At 45.4% G+C, this 22,302-nt stretch overlaps 1 protein-coding gene across 1 annotated transcript in view; it reads left to right on the forward strand.

Annotated features, from left to right (window-relative positions):
- LOC144587166 (uncharacterized) overlaps positions 1-17,842 on the forward strand; it is a 31,267-nt gene extending 13,425 nt beyond the window's left edge. Inside the window, 8 exon segments of the mRNA XM_078386781.1 lie at positions 5,537-5,779; positions 6,657-7,130; positions 7,278-7,395; positions 7,581-7,660; positions 8,136-8,262; positions 8,719-9,879; positions 17,183-17,621; positions 17,623-17,842. Of these exon segments, the coding sequence (XP_078242907.1) occupies positions 5,537-5,779; positions 6,657-7,130; positions 7,278-7,395; positions 7,581-7,660; positions 8,136-8,262; positions 8,719-9,879; positions 17,183-17,621; positions 17,623-17,827 (2,847 nt within the window). The 3' untranslated portion in view covers positions 17,828-17,842.
- The last annotated feature ends 4,460 nt before the right edge of the window (positions 17,843-22,302 follow it).

A 22,302-nucleotide genomic window follows, 5' to 3' on the forward strand; every position in this document is an offset into this window, starting at 1 on the left:
TTCCAAGGACTCTTTTCTTCTCATGAGATGGCCAAAGTACTGGAGCCTCAACTTCAGGATCTGTCCTTCCAGTGAGCCCTCAGGGTTGATTTCCTTTAGAACTGATAGGTTTGTTCTCCTTGCAGTCCAGGGGATTCTCAAGAGCCTCCTCCAGCACCACAATTCAAAGGCATCAATTCTTCGGCGGTCTGCTTTCTTTATGGTCCAGCTCTCACTTCCATACATCACGACAGGAAAAACCATAGCTTTGACTATTCGGACTTTTGTTGGCAATGTGATGTCTCTGCTTTTCAAGATGCTGTCAAGATTTGTCATCACTTTCCTCCCAAGAAGAAGGCGTCTTTTAATTTCAGGGCTACTGTCTCCATCTGCAGTGATCATGGAGCCCAGGAAGATAAAATTTGACACTGCCTCCATATCTTCCCCTTCTATTTGCCAGGAGGTGATGGGACCAGTGGCCATGATCTTAGTTTTTTTGATGTTGAGTTTCAGACCGTTTTTTGCACTCTCCTCTTTCACTCTCATTACAAGGTTCTTTAATTCCTCCTCACTTTCTGCCATCAGAGTGGTATCATCTGCATATCGGAGGTTGTTGATATTTCTTCCGTCAATCTTAATTCCGGCTTGGGTTTCTTCCAGTCCAGCCTTCCGCATGATGTATTCTGCATATAAGTTAAATAAGCTGGGGGACAGTATACAACCTTGCCGTACTCCTTTCCCAATTTTGAACCACTCAGTTGTTCCATGACCAGTTCTGACTGTTGCTTCCTGTCCCACATATAGGTTTCTTAGGAGATGGATAAGGTGGTGAGGCATTCCCATTTCTTTAAGGACTTGCCATAGTTTGCTGTGGTCCACACAGTCAAAGGCTTTGGCATAGTCAATGAAGCAGAAGTAGATATTTTTCTGGAACTCTCTGGCTTTCTCCATAATCCAGCGCAAGTTAGCAATTTGGTCTCGAGTTCCTCTGCCTCTTCGGAATCCAGCTTGTACTTCTGGGAGTTCTCGGTCCACATACTGCTGAAGCCTACCTTGGAGGATTTTGAGCATAACCTTGCTAGCGTGTGAAATGAGTGCAATTGTACGGTAGTTGGAGCATTCTTTGGCACTGCCTTTCTTTGGGATTGGGATGTAGACTGATCTTTTCCAATCCTCTGGCCACTGTTGAGTTTTCCAAACTTGCTGGCATATTGAATGTAGCACCTTAACAGCATCATCTTTCAAGATTTTAAATAGTTCAACTGGAATGCCATCACCTCCACTGGCCTTGTTGTTAGCCAGGCTTTCTAAGGCCCACTTGACTTCGCTCTCCAGGATGTCTGGCTCAAGATCAGCAACTACATTGTCTGGGTTGTCCGGGATATCCAAATCTTTCTGATATAATTCCTCTGTGAACTAAAATGGACAGGAATGGGCGAATTCAGCTCAGATGATTACCATATCTACTACTGTGGGCAAGAATCCCGTAGAAGGAATGGAGTGGCCCTCATAGTCAACAAAAGAGTGGGAAAAGCTGTAATGGGATACAATCTCAAAAATGATAGAATGATGTCAATACGAATCCAAGGCAGACCATTCAACATCACAATAATCCAAGTTTATGCACCAACCAGCATTGCTGAGGAGACTGAAATTGAACAATTCTATGAAGATTTACAACACCTTCTAGAACTGACACCAAAGAAACATGTTCTTCTCATTCTAGGGGACTGGAATGCTAAAGTAGGGAGCCAAGAGATAAAAGGAAGAACAGGGAAGTTTGGCCTTGGAGTTCAGAACGAAGCAGGACAAAGGCTAATAGAGTTTTCTCAAGAGAATAAGCTGGTCATCACAAACACTCTTTTCCAACAACACAAGAGGCGACTCTATACATGGAAATCACCAGATGGGCAATATCGAAATCAGAGGAGTCCTAGATGCCTACTATGGGCAACGCCCCCAGGAGCACTCCCTTTTATTACTTTAACAAGCTTACAGATAGTTGACAGTATACTGATAGGGCGTGGTTACTGTGGTGGAATGCCCACGTCACGCCTGTCCATCATGGGGAGCTCGAGGCAGTAGCCTATGAGAGGACAGGATGGGCGGAACCAAAAGAACAGTTAGACAGTTAGTGTTAGACAGAGAGGAGAGGTGGAAAAAAGAGGTGGAAGATAGGGAATTGAAGAGAGAGAGTTAGGAGATTGAATAGAGAAAGTTAAGACAGAGATTGGAAAGTTGGAATGCTAGAGAGAATAGGAAAGAGTTCAAAAGTATATAGAATAAATAGATAGTCAAAGAATATTGTAACAGTGAATAAATACACATACAAACCAACGTGAAAGCAAGTGATATTTAATGAATAATCCTAAACATCTGTGATTTACTCCTGTGATTTGCGTAACAACTATGAGATCAATAAATCTGTTGTATTGGCAGCACGTGTCTAAGATCTATCTATTTGGCATTGAGGGAATAAGACCTGGTGGCAGCGTGAAGTGAGGAAACGCATCCAGAGAGCGGACTTGTGTTTAGCGAAAATAAACAAAGGACACTGGGTGGACACGACAGTTACATAACGCCAATTAGGATTGGCCAAAGAAAGGATTAGAAGTTAGCTGTCTGTCTCTATGAGAAAGAGGAAGAATAGGTAGCCTTTTTTCCCTCAGAAGCAGCTGCATCTGCAGTGATCATGGAGCCCAACAAAGTAAAATCTATCACTGCCTCCATATCTTCTGCTTCTACTTCCCAGGAGGTGATGGGACTAGTGGCCATGATCTTAGGTTTTTTGATGTTGAGCTTCAGACCGTTTTTTGCACTCTCCTTTTTCACCCTCGTTACAAGGTTGTTTAATTCCTCCTCACTTTCTGCCATCAGAGTGGTATCATCTCCATATCGGAGGTTGTTGATAATTCTTCCAGCAATCTTAATTCCTGTTTGGGATTCCTCCAGTCCAGCCTTTCGCATGATGTATTCTGCATATAAGGTAAATAAGCCGGGGGACAATATACAGCCTTGTTGTACTGGTAAGTGTGTGTGATTGTAATACCAGGAAGGCTAGAACGTCTAGTGAGGATCAAATCGGGCCGATGCCAATGCTTGGATCTTGGTAATAACAGCAAAACTCCAGCAAGCGTTGGCCATCTTTGTTCGTTTTTCCAATGCCAAAACGGCCTAAACAAGTGGGCCAAGAATTGTGATGGAAAGCTCTTTAATCTCTGAGAGCAAAGACCAAAGTCCAGCTGACATGCATGCGGGACTTCCTGTTCACCGATGATAAAGCCATTGTTGCCCACTCTGCTGAAGACCTCCAACAACAAATTAATCATTTTAGCAAGGCCTGCCTTTTTACCATCTCCACATAAGAATTGGAGGTTGTTCATGACTTTGTGTACCTTGTCTCAACGACCTCTGACACTCCCTCCCTAGATGCTGAGCTGGATAAACGCACTGGCAAAGCAGCTACCATGTTCTCTAGACTCACAAAGAGAGTATGGCTGAATAAGAAGCTGACGGCACATACCAAAGATCCAGGTCTATAGAGGCTGTGTCCTGAGCACATTCCTGTACTGCAGTGAGTCCTGGACCCTTTGTGCACGGCAGGAGAGGAAGCTGAACACTTTCTATATTGTGCACGGTGTACAGTCCTAGGGCACCCCAGAACAAGGGAATGGGAATGCACTTCTGGGTACTCTATACTCAGAAGAGTTTCAAAATATGGAAAAGCCCACCATAAGACGGGATTGATTTGACAGCACATAATTATTCTTATTTATTTTTATGACTAAGCCACCTATCTGATCTTTGATTAAAGTACCCATTCAACCAAAGGAAAACTGGATGAACTTCATACATTGTCCAAGAAACAGAATAAGAAGCAGAGAGTTAAGGCTGATAAAGTATCTCTGATTGTTCTGATGAAACACCAGTTTCACAGGAAGAGTCAGTGAATCTCTCCAAACCGATTCATCATCCACCACAGCCTTGTCGGTGGGCAGCCACAGCCGAAGCCTCTTATAGAACTGGGCTCAGAACGGAAAGGAAGATGGATTCCTGCCGTACGAGACTCCTTTTCCGATGCACACCACAACTGGCTTGCTATTTTTTAAAATAATTTATTGTCATTGTAAGTATATACATAGTATACATAAACAACAAAATTCACAGTGACACCCAGAGACCAGACCCACATGCACAGGCATAAAAAAGTCCCAAACACTCCTCATCCATTAAAAATCCCCCACTAGGAAGACAAACATTTACACCGCAGGCTAAGTAACATTGTCCAACTGTCCACTGCTGGTGGTCTTTAAGTTCATAATTAAGTGCAATTATAGCTCTGGGAAGGTACGTGGTGGAGCTGTGGGCTAAACTGCAGAAGCCTGTGCTGCAGGGTCAGAAGACCAGCAGTCGTAAGATCGAATCCACATGACGGAGTGAGCTCCCGTCACTTGTCCCAGCTCCCGCCAACCTAGTGGTTCGAAAGCATGCAAATGCAAGTAGATAAATAGGAACCACCTCGGTGGGAAGGTAACAGCATTCCGTGTCCAAGTCGCACTGGCCACGGAAGATTGTCTTCGGACAAAACGCTGGCTCTATGGCTTGGAAACGGGGATGAGCACCACCCCTAGAGTTGAACACGACTGGACAAAAATTGTCAAAGTGACCTTTACCTTTACCTATAGCTCTGGGATAAAAATTGTTCAGAAAACGTGTGGTCGGAGTCTCAATTGTTCTGTATCTTCTGCGACACGGCAACTATCCCAAAGGAGCAGCCATTGCAGGTGTACCTTCTGTTAAGTTTTTGCTAAATATGAGATTTACCTGTTACTTTTTCTCTTCATATTATTTCTTTCCTCTTCAGGCAGGCCTTTAAGCAGTCAGTGATCTCAGAAATGCTGGTTTCTAACGTACATATTTATAAATACTTTTGATTTTTTTTATACTTCATTTTTTAATCGTAATCTATGTTTAATGGTTTCTTAGATGTTTTATTTATGTAATGTTTTTACATTTGTTGTTTTATCTGTTCTGAGTTGCCTTAGATCCCCAATGGGGGGGATGAGGTGGTATATAAATTATTTAAATAAATAAATAAATACTATAAATTGCCGTGAGTGCTATCCTTTTAGGCGAAAGGTGGGGTGTAAATGTGATTAATCAATAAAAATAATATCCACATTCATTTCATAAAACTTAAGAGTTTCTCTGCCCTCCTACTGTGATTAAACGAAACAAATATTTTGCGCAGTCTTTCTCTCTTTCCCTTTCTTTGTATCCCACCTTTCTCTGCAATCTGGGACTCAAGGCGGCTCAGAGCAGATTTAAAACTGGCACAAAAACAGACAAGAGACGACAATAAAAAAAAGCCCAAATATTTTTAAAAGTACATCTGTCCATTAAAAGCGCATTTCTTAAGTGCTGCTGGAGAGATAACTCAAGGGATTTTAGGCCTCTGACTGCGGGGTTCCGGGTTCAGGGTTCTGGGTTCAGGTTCTTCCTTGACAGGCGGCTGGACTCGATGATCCCGAGAGTGATGGTCCTCCAGAGGAGGTAGAGCCATGGAAATCTAATTCCTAGAGGAGCAGACAGGAAGAACAGAAGCCACTTCCTGTTTCCGCCCCCAAGGTGCGCCCGTCTTTTCCTTCCCGGAAGAGCTCTTCCTTTCTTCAGAGTTCCAGGCGGAAGTGAAGGCGCCTCTTCGGGAAGCCGGGAAGCCCCCGGGAAGGGGAGAAGGAGGGGAGTTGGGGCAGCGATTGGAGAAGCTGGTTGTGGGGCTTGGCTTGAGGGAGAAAGAGAGGTGAGAGCGTTGGGAGAAGGAGAGGCGGAAGAAGGGGAGCCCTGAGCTGGGGGGGGGAGTCCCTGGAAGACCCTCCCTCCCTTCCTTCTCTCTCTCTCCCTCCCTCCAAGGCCAGGGCAGGTGAACCTTCTTTGGGGATCGTCCCCCAAACTCCCCTCCTCCTCCTCCGAGGGCTCCTTCCTCCGCAGTTTGAAAACACACACAATTAAACAAAGGAGATTAGAATTATCCTAAGTGCTCCGAAAACAGAGCAGTCAATTCAGGACAGGTAGTATCCCATCATCTTAGTTAAACACCTGCATTTAAAAGCAAAGCCCTTCCAGTGCCCTTTTCCCTCTCTTCACCCACTTCCCTCTTCCATGCCTTCTTGTGGCCATTTTGGAATACAGCTGTTTTAACCCCTCCTGGAGATCACATTTGCTTGGATCTGCTTCTGATGAGGCAGGTGACAGTCATGGGACCGTGTGGGGCTGGGAGAGACCTCCAGCAGTGTTGAGTGAACATCCTTTTCTACCCACAAAGGAGCCTCCTAGGGCTAAAGCACTTCGCAGACGGGACAGGCCCCTTTGCCCTCCTCCCCTGCCTGTGAATCCTGCTCTGTTGAAGATAATTTTGGTTTGAACAAGTGAAAAGGCACTTTCTATTTGTAATCCAAATTGTACCCTGGGGAGAAAGTAGCCCCTGGTTACGGATGGGTGGGTGGGTGGGTGTTTGGGTGGTATTGTGTTAGAAAAAATGTGGAGAGCACAAACTTTAGAGCAAACAGTCTGTAGAGTAGGGTTGCACTGTCAGGTGGTTTCTCCTCCTCACATAAAGGAGCCATTCCCAATCCTTGAGCTTGCTCCTGAATTTTGTTCTGTCTTTGCTTTACCTACAGAAGGAAAAGGCGGTCCATTTGCTTCCATTCTTTTGGCTCCTATTGGAGATGAAAGTGGAGTTCTCAGCCAGTTCTGGAGCTGGAAAGGAGCTGAATGACATGGAGGGTTGGAGCAACAAGGAATTCCCAGAAAGAACTGGACACAACAACCTTGATACGGACTATCTTGACCCAGAGGTCCAGTGCCAGCATTTTCGGGAATTCAACTACCAGGAGGATGAAGGGCCCCGAGTAGTCTGTAGCCAACTTCATCGTCTCTGCCGTCAGTGGCTGAAGCCAGAAAAACACACCAAGGCGGAAATCCTGGACCTGATTGTCCTTGAACAGTTTCTGGCTGTCCTGCCACCAGCGATGAAGATCTGGGTCAGAGAGTGCAAGCCGGAAACCACTTCGCAGGCCGTGTCCCTGGCGGAAGGTTTCCTACTAAGCCAGAGAGTGGATAAGAAGGAGGAAGAGGAGCTGGTGAGAGTTCAGGTCTATATTTTTTAAGTTGCCTAACTAAACATTTCCACTCTTCTTCCTAAATCTGATATTCTTTCCTCTACTGTTAGTTTTTTAATTTTTAATTCCTCCTTTCCAGTGTTGGGTATCCAGAGTTTGCTCTGTTTGTTTTTTCTACAGGGTTCTTCAGAATCTGCCGCTGGCTCCCCTCTGGCAATGGACTCCCCTTTGTCTCTCAGGCAGAGGCCATTGCTCCCGAGGAACAGGCTGGAGGGGATCGGAGGAGCCCTTTCATGGGGTAAGACCCATTCAGCCCATTTCTTCTCAATCTCCCTTCTTTGCATCTTTCCAAAACCAGTGAATGGCCCTTTAGGCCTCCTGCATGCAATTCATGAAAGACTGGTTGATCAAAGTAGGAAAATTCTTTTTTTAAGTAAGTTGAGGATAAAATTCATGTGAAGAATCAGAGATCTTTCCTTGCAGGCATTGAAAATATGCAGGGAACCTCTCCCTCATCTCTCCTTTGCGGAGGAATGGAAGCTGTGCCTGTGCAGCCAGAACAGGTAAAGGGGATTGGATGGGGAGATGGGGAAGGAGCCTGGGCACCTTTGTTTCCTGTTTGCCCCGTCGGATGGTTATCGTTTGCCCCCTTCCATTTGCTTATTTCACTATTGTGTAGTAAATGGCCTTGCAGTTTCCTCAGGGAACGGTTCAGGCTGGCCTTGGATTCCCAGCCCACATTTTGTGCTTAGAGAGGGGCATGCACCGGTTCGTCCCAACTTGTGTTGGGCCATAAAGTTGGTAGCACAGGTGCTGCGGCTCCCCTCCCCTACCTCTTCATGAGATCAGCCACTCGCTCAGCTGAGCTTGCTTGCTTTTCCCACCTCCTCAGCTGATCTCTGCCTGTGCTGCTCCACTTAACTGGGACAAATTGGTTCGTGCCCATCTCTAGTTGTGTTCATTCTTTTCTTGGTGGTACTTGGTGAGAGTCGAAGAACCGCATTCTCTCTGAGGATGAAAGGCTTCCTCTTCTTTCAGGGTCCTGTAACCTTTGACGAAGTTGCCGTGGATTTCACACAGGCGGAGTGGGCATTGCTGGATCAGAACCAAAGGGCCTGCCACAGGGACGTCATGGAGGAGACGCATAAAAATGTGTTGTCTTTGGGTGAGCTTTGCTTTTTCTCCCTTCATTCGACAGATCCCCTGTGCAAATGGTACCAAAGAATATGTAGCCTATCACTGCTGTGAACTTTCACAAGATGAGAGAGAGGAAAGCTATGAAAGTTTTTCTTTCTGTAGCACAGATGGAAAAGACTAAAGCTTAATCCTCGTTAATGGATACATTCCCCAGAAAGGAGACAGGAAAGGACCAGTGATAGCTCTGCCCCTTTAGAGAAACAGGAAAAGGACGTGGGACTGAAAGGCAGACTTCTAAGAGTATCAGACTGTGGGTGCAGGAGGTCTGAGAGTCAACAAGGGGACAGACCATTCTTTCCTCATGTATCCTTCCAAATTCTCCCTTATGGTAAATTTGGGGTGCATAGGTTCTCAGAGGCGATGCCAACCTGTTCAACATCCTAAGGTGTCCCCTTCCAATGGGATTTTGTTTCTCTTATTTCAGCCCATGAGGGAAGACACAGCGAAAACCAGGAAGAATTGTGTTGGGAAGACTTGGAAACATTCCTTTTTAAAGAGAGTCATCTTCCAGGAAGGAGAAGTGAAGCAAATACATACAGTAGAAATGAAGGTTTTGCTTTTCCACTCAGAGATTTGCAAGATGCCCTGCTCCAGCAAAAGAGAGAGAAAAGTAAGGAAACGGGTAAATGTTCTTTGTACGGAAATAACTGTAGTCTAAGTGCTGCTTGGACAGTGCACATGGGAGGGAGACCGCTGAAAAACCCAGAAGGTGCCAAGAGTCTTTGGGATCATTCACCGTTCGGAATTCATCAAACTTTTCAGAGCTTTGAAATTAGAAAGAGCTTCCAGCACAGACCGAACCTTGTTTTCCCTGAGGGAACGGACACAGAGAAACCGTTTAAATGTGTAGAGTGTGGAAAGAGCTTCAGTCACAAGGCGTCCCTGGCTTGTCATCTGAGGATCCACAATGGGGAGAAACCATTTAAATGCTTGGAATGTGGGAACAGCTTCTGTCAATGGGCACACCTTGATCAACATTCGAGGATGCACACAGGGGAGAAACCATTTCAGTGCTCAGAATGTGGAAAGAGCTTTGGCCGCAACAAAACCCTGAAAAACCACATGAGAATCCACACAGGAGAGAAACCGTTTGCGTGCTTGGAATGTGGGAAGAGCTTCAGTCGCAGCGAATGCCTGACTGCCCATATGAGGATCCACACTGGGGAGAAACCATTTCAGTGCTTGGAATGTGGAAAGACCTTCCGTCAGAACTCAACCCTTTGGTATCATCAGAAACTCCATAATGGAGAAAAATGGTTTAAATGCTTGGTCTGTGGAAAGTGCTTCTGTCAGAGCACACACCTGGTTCACCATATGAGGATCCACACTGGGGAGAAACCGTTTGTGTGCTTGGAATGTGGGAAGAGCTTCAGGCAGAAGTCATGCCTGGCTCGTCATCTGAGGATCCACACTGGGGAGAAACCATTTCAGTGCTCAGAATGCGGAAAGAGCTTTGGTCTCAACGGAAACCTTAAAAGCCACATGAGAATCCACACAGGGGAGAAACCGTTTGTGTGCTTGGAATGTGGGAAGAGCTTCAGGCACTGGGTGCAACTTGCTTCTCATCAAAGAAGCCACAGAGAGTGAGAGAGAAAAGTTTAAATGCTTGGAGGGTCATGAGACTTTCAAGAAGGGGAGGCATCTGATTTCCCATCGAAACATTCACCCCAGTGAGAACTTGGCAGGTCTGCCTCCAGACATTGCATCAGGGAAATACAAAATTGTGTTTCCTATAAAAGAAGCAGAGCAAATTTTTGTAGTTCCCAAAGAAACACTGGGGCGGGATTTTCTAATGATTGCCGTGGATTGTCCTCTTTTCCCCTTCACTTTCCTTTTTCCTACACCAAAAAGCAAACCAAACCAAACCATGGAAATGCAGTTCACTTTCTATGATGAGCCCTCCAGCCCTCTCCCCCCAACCCCAAAAGTCGTTTCCCCCCCCCTTTGCCCTCTACGTCCCCAAAGAACTGGCCCTGGGACGACGTATCTGCTTTCTCACCCCCAGAAGCGATTCTTTCTCAGCTAGGGGTGCAAACACAAACACACACATCTTACATATGCCCTTATGATATGTGGCCACCCTCTCTGTGCCTGTGGGAAACAGGGAGACGCTCCCTTTGGGGGTCAGCCCTGTCCTGGCTTCTCCTGCCTGCCTTCCTGCTTTTTTGCTCCTCCTTCAACTGACCGGGGATGCAGGGGTCCTTTCCTCCCACACTCCTTACTTTCTTTCCTTCCTCCTGGATGCTACTCATTGCGTAAAAGCAGAAAAACGAGAACCCGAGCAGCTTTAAGCTTGCCTTTGGTTTTGAAAAAGCCCCCTCCCCATTCTGGTCCTGCTGGGAGGGTCACCTTAAATGGTTTGCAATCCTATTTCGTAGCCTCGAAGGTCACCCTAGAGTAGGCCCACTGACGCTTGTGGGGATTAGGCAAATGCCCTCCTTCCTCAGTTGCCGTGATTCAAACAGGCCTCCTCTAGTTGTGTCTTCCTCTGCTAAGCTACAGGGTTTCAGCTGCTGCATCATTAGGGCTGCTGAATGGGCTTCTGTGTAGCTAGAAAAGCCTGTTTTCCAGTCGAAATCCTGTTGATTCTAAAAGGCCCCGAAACAAAAGAGCAGGATAGTGATCATTAATATTAGTCGTGATCATTCCAGTTCCCTGCTTTATCGACTTAACTGATTTTAATGGGTTTGCAGCTGAATTTGCTTGTTTATTAAATCTCTTTCCTTGATGTTTGTAAACGACCTGGAACACAAAACGTAATATAAATGATAGTATGAAGAGTAATGTGTAATAACAGTAGCAATAAAAATGATTATGCATTTATTTACTGTCTTGTTTATTTTATTTGTTGCCCATCTGCCTCCTTTGCAGGACCCAGGGCAGCTTACAAATATTTTAAAACAGATGCAACAAAAAAGGCCAACGAATTACAAAATCCAACAATTTTTCAGGTGAAAGCAAAGACATAATCAATACAGTGGTGCCTCGCATAGCGAGGTTAATCCGTTCCGGATTAACCTTCGCTATGTGAAAACTTCGTTAAACGGAAAGTAAAAAGCCATTGGAATGGCTTCCATACTCACCGTTCAGCGAAGTTCCTCCATACCGCCGCCATTTTCGCGCCCTCAGTAAGCGGGGCACGAAACTGGCGGCCATTTTGGAACCGCCGATCAGCTGGGAGGCGGGCTCTTGCAAGGAGGGAGCCACCTCCCTCCTCTGCAAGAGCCCGCTGCCCAGCTGGGTAGAAACGCCGGCGGCTCTTGCTAAGGAGGGAGCTGGAGGTCCCTGCTCTCCTTCCCAAGAGCCTTTCTACCCAGCTGGGAGGTGGGCTCCTGCAAGGAGGGAGCCACCTCCCTCCTCTGCAAGAGCCCGCTGCCCAGCTGGGTAGAAACACCGGCCGGCTCGGGGACCTCCACCTCCCTCTTTCGCAAGAGCCGGCCGGCGTTTCTACCCATCCTGGGCTTGGATCCGCCCCGTGCTCGGCTGAGCGCGGGGCGGATCCAAGCGGCGACGTCGGCGGCAGGGTGGGGGGGGTGTCCGGAAGGCTTCCAGGCAAAGCACTGGAAGCCTTCCAGACCCCCCTACCCTGCCCCAGCCGCCGGGAGCCGACCCGCGCCGCCTATCCCAGTCATGCTAGCATGACTGGGATAGGCAGTGCGGGGTGACTTCAAGCGGCGGCGGCAGCAGGGTGTGTGTGTTCTGGACGGCTTCCAGTGCTTTGCCTGGAAGCCTTCCGGATCCACCCTACCCTGCCCCCGCTGCCGCTGAGAGCCTTCCGAGCTCTCAAAGGGGTTCTCTCCAATGTCGAGGGGGGCCCCTTTGAGAGCTGGGAAGGCAAAATGTCGGCAGTCGGGTGGTGGCTTCGGGGTCCTTCCGAGGCCGCCGCCCACTGCTGACATTTTCCCCCAGCTGAGCGGCCGGAGCGGTCCTTCAGAGGCTCCCGCCGGTCAGATGGGGGGAAATGGTTGCCTATGGGGAAAAATCGCAAAGTGATTTTTCCCCATAGGCAACATCGTAATGCGATCGCAAAAGCGATCGCAAAATCCGCATCGGTATGCGGATTAATCGTTAAACGGTGCACTCGTTAAGCGAGGCACCACTGTACAATTGTTTTCTGAACTGCAGCTCAATTACTGAAAACTGGAACTTTGTGATTTTTAAAATGTCAACCCGTATGAGAGCCACTGTGAGGACAGGGGTGAGCTGCCAAGCACCCAGTCAGCTCTAGCCTCCCGGCGCTCCGCTGCCTCTGCCGCAGCTGTGGGCGAGCGGCCCAGCGCCCGGCCTTCTCTAGCCTCTAACCTCCCGGTGCTGGGTGAGCGCTGCCTCCAATTGCGGTGGCAGGGGACCCCAGGGAGGTCTCCGATGGCAGAGGGGAAAGCCTGGTAGACCGGGTCTACCAGGGAAGGGCTTCCCCCGGTAGGCCAGGTCTACTCCCCGGGAAAGCCTGAAGGTGCTGATTGTGGTGGCGGGGGACACCAGGAGGTCTCTGATGGCGGCAGAGAAGCCCTGGGAGCGTCCCCACCGCCATCGGAGACCTCCCTGGGGATCCCCGCCACTGCAATCGGTGCCTTCCAAGGTCTCAAAGGGCTTCCTCCCATGTTGGCCCCTGGGAGGTCTCCCATGGTGGCAGAGAAGCCCTGGGAGACCTCCCTGGGGGTCCCCGCTGCCACGATCAGCACCTTCAGAGGTCTCAAAGGGCCTTCCCCCCCCCGACATTGGTGACAGGTTTAGGCTAAACCTGATAGAATCGTTAAATCAAATTTTGTACATGACAATAAGTAATTGTCAGGATCAGTACTGTAAAGAAAAGCAAAGATTGAATGTATACAGCTGAGGTGATTAGAACAGCTGTGATTATAACCCTAGGATTGGTCATACATGGGATAAAACTAGCAGACCAAGCATACGCAATTGGTGGGTTGTTGGTGGTGATGCTGTTTGGTGAGTTAGTGGAGAAGAGTCGTCTTGTTCCTGTGCTGGAGAATCCTGGAGGAAGCCGTGTCTACGAGCTTGAAATTGAAGAGGAACTCTAGCTACCTAAACGGAACGTATGGTATACGACTATTGAACTTATTTACTGGACATTGACTCTGATATATGCACTAAACTCTGTGAAAACTGTTGTGCATTACTTTGGAACTGAGAACAAAGACTTAGCTGTAAATATACCTGTATATTCTGTAAATAATACAATATCTGCTATCAACACTACTCTGGTGCTTGGCGTATTCATCATCTCAGAGAAGATCTTTTTGGTTATCACAACCTGGTGTTTACCTGGATTACCGCTACTCTGTCACAGGGTCACGAGACGTTCAAGAAGGAGAGGCATCTGCTTTCCCATTGAAACATTGACCCTGGTGAGAACCTGGCAGGTCTGCCTCCAGACATTGCATCAGGGAAAGATAAAATTGTGTTTCCTCTAGAAACAAAGAACGAGAACAGATTTTTGTAGTTCCCAAAGAAACACTGTGGCGGAATCTGATTTTCTAATGACTGTCGTGGATTGTCCTCTTTTCCCCTTCACTGTCCTTTTCCCTACACCATAAACATCTCTGTCTCTGTAGGCATCATTCAGTCTTGAGAGACTATCATGCTCTATACGGAGGTCTTGGAACAGCGTCTGGTGTGGCTGAGAAGGCCGATTCGAGAGTGACAATCTCTTCCACACTGAAGACAAATCCAGTCTGTTCCCTGTCCAGCTCCCTGGTTTTGCTCGTTTCAGGACTGCCTCTTTGCCTCGGCCTGCTGGACAAGTGTCTCTTCAAACCAAAAAGCAAACAAAACAAAATCATGGAAATGTGGTTCCTTTTCTAACATTAGCCCTCCAGGCTTCTCCCCACACCCCAAAAGGCCCCTTTTTCCCGTTTGTCCCCAAACAACTGGCCTGGGATGAGAGTTCTGCTTTCTCACCCCCAGAAGCGACTCTTTCTCAGCTAGGGGTGCAAACACACACACACACACAGAGAGACACCATCATACATATGCCCTTATGATATATGGCCACCCTCTCTGTGCCCGTGGGAAACAGGGACACACTCCCTTTGGGGGTCAGCCCTGTCCTGGCTTCTCCTGTCTGCCTTCCTGCTTTTTTGCTCCTCCTTCAACTGACTGGGAATGCACTCCTTACTTTCTTTCCCTCCTCCTGGATGCTCCCCATTTTGTAAAAGCTCAAAAACAAGAACCCCAGCAGCTTGAAGCTTGCCTTTGGTTTTGAAAAAGGCCCCTCCCCATTCTGGTCCTGCTAGGAGGGTCGCGCTAAATTGTTTGCAATCCTATTGCTTAGCCTCGAAGGTCACCCTAGAGTAAGCCCACTGACTCTTGCGGGGATTGGGCAAATCCCCTCCTTCCTCAGTTGCCATGATTCAAACAGGCCTCCTCTAGTGGTGAGTTCCTCCGCTAAGCTACAGAGTTTCAGCCGTTCCATCATTATGGCAGCTGGATGGGCTTCTGTGTAGCTAGAAAAGCCTGTTTTCTAGACGAAATCCTGTTGATTCTAAAAGGCCCCGAAACAAAAGAGCAGGGTAGTGATCATTAATATTGGTTGTGATGATTCGAGTTCCCTGCTTTATCAACTCAACTGATTTTAATGGGTTTACAGCTGACATTGTTTTCCATTTGCTTGTTCATTAAATCTCTTCTCTTGATGTTTGTAAATGACCTGGAACACAAAATGTAGTATAAAGGAAAGTTTGAAGAGTAATCTGTAATAAAAGTAGCAATTAAAATGATTATACATTTATTTATTGTCTCGTTTATTTTATTTGTTGGTCATCTGCCTCCTTTGCAGGACTCTGGGCAGCTTAAAAATATGTTTAAAACAGGTGCAACGAAAAAGGAAAATGAATTACAAAATCCAATACAGTGGTTCCCCGCATGACAGTTAGACAAGGAAATCGCTTAACGATGAGTATGATCTTTGTATGGGTTTTTTTGTTTAACGAAGATCGGTTCCCTGCTTCGGGAAGCGATTTTTCACTTAACGATGATCAAAAAAGCTGATCGTCGAGTTTTCAAATGGCTGCCCGCTGTGCAAAATGGCTCCCAGCTGTGTTTTAGGACGTATTCTTCACTATACAAGCACCAGAAAATGGCCACTCTATGGAGGATCTTTGCTGGACGCTGAGGTATTTCGTCCATTGGAATGCATTGAACCAGTTTTCAATGGATTTCAATGGGTTTTTTACTTTCGCTTCACGACAATTTCATTCTCCAGCGATTTTGCTGGAAAGGATTATCCTCGTCAAGCGAGGCACCACTGTAATTTGTCAGGTGAAAGCAAAAACACAATACAATTGTTTTGTTAACTGCAGCTTAATTACTGAAAACTGGAACTTTGTGCATTTTTAAATATCAATCCGTATGAGAGCCACGGTGGGGATAAGTGAGGGATTATTTCAGTTTTTTTATTTTTACTTCCCTCCACGTAAAAGATTTGTTTTTTGTTGAACTGAGTTGCAAAGTTCATAAGACTCATGAAAGGTGGGAAAAGTTCTGAAATGATTTATCTTTGTCCCATTTTTTCCATCACAGACACTTGACGTTTTAACACAGGTGTGTAAATTTTTTATATCCACTGAAGAGAACCCAATTTTAATAGTGAATGCTGTAAATAGCATGGTCTTTTACTCCACCTGGTGGCCACTTCTGGTAATGACATAATGGAAATATGTTTCTATTGTGAAGAGGACTGTATACAGTGATGCCTTGCCTTACGACGCTCCCGACTTATGACTATTTCGAGTTACGACCAGCTTTGGCCACAAAATTTTGCTTCTATTTGCAACCAGAGCTTCGAGTTACAACCAGAAAAGGGCAAGGGAAAAGGCGGGGAATTCAAATGTTCTAACCGTTGGTCGGGGAAGTGGCTGCTTCTTTGTAGCTCTTTCGTCCCAACGATTAGAATGTGTTCGTCGGAGGAGGTTTGGGAGTGACTGGTGCTGCTTTCTGCTTCTGAGTAAGTACATTTACAGGGTTTTGCAGGATAGGTTTGGGCTGGGGGAATATGTTTCTGTGCTGTGATTTTTCATATGTTTTGGTGTGTCCCATGGGGCTTGCAATGTTCGGGGATTTTTTGTTTGTTTGGGTTTTTTGGGGAAAATTTTTTGTAGCTCTTTCATTGGGGCAAAAGAGCTACAAAGAAGCAGCCACTTCGCCGACCAACGGTCAGAACAGATTAATCGCGTTCCAATGCATTCCTATGGCTAATGGTGCTTCGACATATGATCATTTCGAATTACGACCATCATTCCGGAAAGGATTAAGTCCGTTGGTTGAGGCACCACTGTATATAGTGTGGCTTCTGGCTCCATCTAGTGTCTTGTTCTGGTAACTTCACCTTCAGAAATATATATTTCTAGGATTTTTCTTAAAGATTCTTAATATTTTGAGGCCGTGGATAAGGGAATCAGTGGATAAGGCAGTCATACTGTATTAATAAATATCCTCCTACATTATGTTGTTTTTTTTCCATTTCAGATTCTTTATTTTGTTTTTGGTGAATGTGGGTTTTGATTTTCTCCTTTATAAGCTCCTGAAAGAGGAGAAGCAACAGACAAGGAAAACTGAAACCAGTTGGAAACAAAGGAATGACTCTTTCCCTTCCCCCTTGAGGAATTTCCAAGGAATCTCTGTCAAAGAAGTAATGGATCAAAGCAATGGAAGGCTTGAGTGCTCTGTGTGCAAGGAAAACTTCAACTGTCATGCCAGTCTAAAAGCTCACTGGGAAACCCATAATTGAAGGAAGGTATATAAATGCTCAGAATACAGCAAATATCTCTATAAGAATTTGTGAGAAGAGGACAATAAAGAAAGAAAGAAGAAGAAAGAAAGAGGAAGAAAAGGATTACTGCAAGAGGTCCCAACTATAGTAGTGGGAAATACAGTCAACTTGTATTTTGGTTTATGTATTTTATGTTTATGTTGTAGATTAAGAAAAATAAAAACTTTAAAAATAAATAAAAATTCTTTGTCCATGGAAAGAGATATGAGAATCCACACAGGAGAGAAACCATATAAATGTCTGGAATGTGGGAAGAGCTACAGTGATAGAAGCAACCTTAGTTCCCATCAAGGTATCCACACAGGGAAGAAACCCGATCAGTGCTTGGAGTGCAGAAAGACTTTCAGCCAGAGCACAGGTCTTGCTCATCATCTGAGACTCCACAGAGGAGAGAAACCCTATAAATGCTGGGAATGTGAAAAGCGCTTTTATCAGAAGGAACATCTCACTTCCCACATGAGACTCCACACAGGAGAGAAGCCCTTTAAATGCCTGGAATGCAGGAAGAGCTTCCGTAATACAAGCAACCTCTGTTCACACCTGTTTGGAGGAGAATCCCTTTAAGTGTCTAGAATGTGGAAAGAGCTTTCGTCGCAGCAGGTACTTGGTTTCCCATATGAGAATCCACACAAGAGAGAAACCCTATAAATGCTTGCAGTGTGGAAAGAGCTTCCGTCAAAGAGCAAGTCTAAGAACTCATCACAGAATCCAGAAAAAGGGAGAAATGTTGCTGAAGTGTGGAGAGTGAACAGAGACCTTTGAACAGAGAATGTACATTAAAAATCATTGAAGAATCGACACAGCTGAGAATGATGCAAAATTATTCACACTTTGAGCATTAGAAGAATTTATTATCTAGATGAAGACTATAATCATGTTTTGTTAAGATCAAGTCCAGGGAAATACATTTGTTACTCTTATAAAAAACATAGAGTGCTTCCTGAATTTATGTTTTTCAGGTACTTTTTAAACAAATAAATTTCGCACTGCAACTCCCATAATTCACCATGAATTTCCCCAAACAGAAATCTGACAGCTGTAAACAAAAACCCAAATCCACAGAGGAGTTACACCTTTGACCCTTCAAGTCATTTTCTGCAGCAGTGGCCAATTAGGATAGAGAGGAAGAAAGTGGGTGAGATTTGCTAAATCCCATAGAAGCTGCAGGAACTAGGGGACTGGTAGTCTCTCTTCATTAGGCACTGTACAGGGTGTCTTAAAAACTAGCAGTCTTCTAATTCCATGCAGCTCCCATGGAGCTTTGCTATTCCCATCCATTTTCCCCCAGAATGTAGCCAAGTAACTCTTCCACTGAAAAGCAAAAGAGATGAATCTCAGACATAATTGAAGAAATAGGATACAAGACAGAGTTTGATGCCCAACTTACAAGTAAAGGTTGCCGCCTATGTACACAAGAAGATTAAAACATACATACACCACTGGTAGTATAGCTCAGGGAATATAATTCAGAGGTTTGATTCACTACTTTGTTCCCTAAGTCAAGAGCCAGCCTGTGTAACCTTGTGCACGCTGTACAGTCCCAGGGTACCACCAGAACAAGGGAACGGGAAAGCGTTTCTGGGTACTCTATACTCCGAAGAGTTTCAAAACGTGGAAAAGACCACCCTAAGACAGGATTGATTTGACAGCACATAATTATTGTTATTTATTATTATAACTAAACCACCTATCTGATTTTTGATTAAGTAAAGTACCCATTCAACCAAGGGAAAACTGAATGATCTTTATACATTGTCCAAGAAACAGAATATGAAGCAGAGAGTTAAGTCTGATAAAACATTTCTTTGGCTGTTCTGATGAAGCACCCATTTCACAGGAAGCAAGTCAGTGAATCTCTCCAAACCAGTTCATCATCCCTCACAGCCTTGTCGGTGGGCAGCAGGAGCCGAAGCCTCTTACAGCACCGTACAGAACTGGGCACACAATGGAGAAGGCCTGCCTGCTATCCCAAATGAGCAGCTATTGCAGGTGTACCTTCTGTGTAGTTTTCGCTAAATATGAGTTTTATCTGTTGCTATTTCTCTTCATATTATTTCTTTCCTCTTCAGGCAGGCCTTCAACCAGTCAGGTATCTCAGAAATGCTGGTTTCAAAACCACAGATTTATAAATGGTTTTGATTTTTTTATACTTTGTTGTAAATCTTAATCTATGTTTAATAGTTTCTTAGATGTCTTATTTACATTTGTTGTTTTATCTGTTGTGAGCTGCCTTAGGTTCCCAATGGGGAGATAAGGTGGCATATAAATTATTTAAATAAATAAATACTATAAGTTGCCATAAATGCTATCCTTTTAGGTGAGAGGTGGGGTGTAAATGTGATTAATAAATAAAAATAACATCTACATTCATTTCATAAAACGTAACAGTTTCTCTGCCCTCCTACTGTGATTGTTGCTGTTGTTTAGTCGTTAAGTCGTGTCTGACTCTTTGTGACCCCGTGGACCAGAGCACGCCGGGCCCTGCTGTCTTCCACTGCCTCCAGGAGCTTGGTCAAATTCATGCTGGTAGCTTCAATGACACTGTCCAACCATCTCATCCTCTGTTGTCCCCTTCTCCTCTAGCCTTCACACTTTCCCAACATGAGGGTCTTTTAGAGAATATAATCTGCAGAGAATATAATCAATCTGATTTCAGTATTTCCCATCTAGTGATGTCCATGTGTAGAGTCGCCTCTTGAGTTGTTGGAAAAAAGTGTTTGTGATGACCAGCTTGTTCTCTTGACAAAACTCTATTAGCCTTTGCCCTGCTTCATTTTGAACTCCAAGGCCAAACTTACCTGTTGTTCCTTTTATCTCTGGACTCCCTACTTTAGCATTCCAATCCCCTAGAATGAGAAGAACATCTTTCTTTGGTGTCAGTTCTAGAAGGTGATGTAAGTCTTCATAGAATTGGTGAATTTCAGCATCTTCAGCATTGGTGGTTGGTGCATAAACTTGGATTACTATGATGTTGAAAGGTCTTGGATTCGTATTGAAATCATTCTATCATTTTTGAGATTGTATCACAGTACAGCTTTTCCCACTCTTTTGTTGACTATGAGGGCTACTCCATTTCTTCTATGGGTTTCTTGCCCACAATTGTAGATCGCTGTCGTTTAGTCATGTCCGACTCTTCGTGACCCCATGGACCAGAGCACGCCAGGCCCTCCTATCTTCCACTGCCTCCCGGAGTTGTGTCAAATTCATTCTGGTAGCTTCGATGACATTGTCCAACCATCTCATCCTCTGTCGTCCCCTTCTCCTCTTGCCTTCACACTTTCCCAACATCAAAGTCTTTTCCAAGGAGTCTTCTCATGAGATGGCCAAAGTATTGGAGTCTCAGCTTCAGGATCTGTCCTTCCAGTGAACACTCAGGGTTGATTTCCTTTAGAATTGATAGGTTTGTTCTCCTTGCAGTCCAGGGAACTCTCAAGAGCCTCCTCCAACACCACAATTCAAAAGCATCAATTCTTCAGCAGTCAGCTTTCTTTATGGTCCAGCTCTCACTTCCATACAGCACTACAGGAAAAACCATAGCTTTGACTATGCGGACTTTCGTTGGCAAGGTGATGTCTCTGCTTTTTAGGATGCTGTCTAGGTTTGTCATCGCTTTCCTCCCAAGAAGCAAGCGTCTTTTAATTTTGTGGCTGCTTCTCCATCTGCAGTGATCATGGAGCCCAAGAAAGTAAAATTTGTCACTGCCTCCATGTCTTCCCCTTCTATTTCCCAGGAGGTGATGGGACCAGTGGCCATGATCTTAGTTTTTCTGATGTTGAGCTTCAGACCATTTTTTGCACTCTCCTGTTTCACCCTCATTATAAAGTTCCTTAATTCCTCCTCACTTTCTGCCATCAGAGTGGTATCATCTGCATATCAGAGGTTGTTGATATTTCTTCTGGCAATCTTGATTCTAGTTTGGGATTCCTCCACTCCAGCCTTTCGCATGATGTATTCTGCATATAAGTTGAATAAGCTGGGGGACAATATATAGCCTTGTCGTATTCCTTTCCCAATTTTGAACCACTCAGTTGTTCCATATCCAGTTCTAACTGTTGCTTCCTGTCCCACGTATAGGTTTCTCAGGAGACAGATAAGGTGGTGAGGCACTCCCATTTCTTTAAGGACTTCCCATAGTTTGTTGTGATCCACACAGTCAAAGGCTTTTGCATAGTCAATGAAGCAGAAGTAGATGTTTTTCTGGAACTCTCTGGCTTTCTCCATGTTAGCAATTTGGTCTCTAGATCCTCTGCAATCTACAATTGTAGATACAATATGATAATTGTCTGAATTGAATTCAACCATTCCTGTCCATATTAGTTCACTGATGCCCAGGATGTCAATGTTTATTCTTGCCATCTCCTGTTTGACCACATCCAACTTCTCAAGGTTCATAGATCTTACATTCCAGGTTCTTATGCAGTATTTTTCTTTGCAGCATCGGACTTTCCTTTCACTTCCAGGCACATCCGCAGTTGAGCGTCCTTCGGCTTTGGCCCAACCACTTCACTATCATTTGTACTAGTCCTCCGCTCTTCCTCAGTAGCATGTTGGATGCCTTCCGACCTGAAGGGCTCATCTTCCAGCGTCATATCTTTTAGCCTTTTGTTCATGGGGTTTTCTTGGCAATGATACTTGCCAGTTCCTGCTCCAGGTGGATTGCGTTTAGTCAGAACTCTCTACTAAGACCTGTCCGTCTTGGGTGTCCCTGCACGGCACAGCCCATACCTTCTCTGAATTACTCCAGCCCCTTTGCCATAACAAGGCAGGGATCCGTGAAGGTCAGCCTACTGTGATTAAACAAAACAAAAATTGTGAGCAGTCTTTCTATCTTTCCCTTTCATTGTATCCCACCTTTCTTTGCAATCTGCTCAGAGCAGATTTAAAACGGACACAAAGACAGAGACAACAATAAAAGAAAGTCCACATATTTTTTAGAAGTTCAACATCTGTCCATTCAAAGTGTATTTCTTATGTGCTGCGGGATACATTGCTCAGGGATTTAGGCATCTGACTGACAGGGGCTGGACTCGATGATCCCGAGATTGCTGCCAACCTTTATGTCCTTCCTTTTTAACCATCCTATTTACCTGCCAGAGGTCCTCCAAAAGAGGTAGAACCATGGAATCCTAGTTCCTAGATGAGCAGACAGGAAGACTAGAAGTCACTTCCTGTTTCCGCCCTGGAGGTGCGCCCGTCTTTTCCTTCCCGGAAGAGCCCCCTCCC

Source organism: Pogona vitticeps, chromosome 2 (assembly GCF_051106095.1).
Source record: "Pogona vitticeps strain Pit_001003342236 chromosome 2, PviZW2.1, whole genome shotgun sequence".
In the NCBI taxonomy this organism is placed as follows: Eukaryota; Metazoa; Chordata; class Lepidosauria; order Squamata; family Agamidae; genus Pogona; species Pogona vitticeps.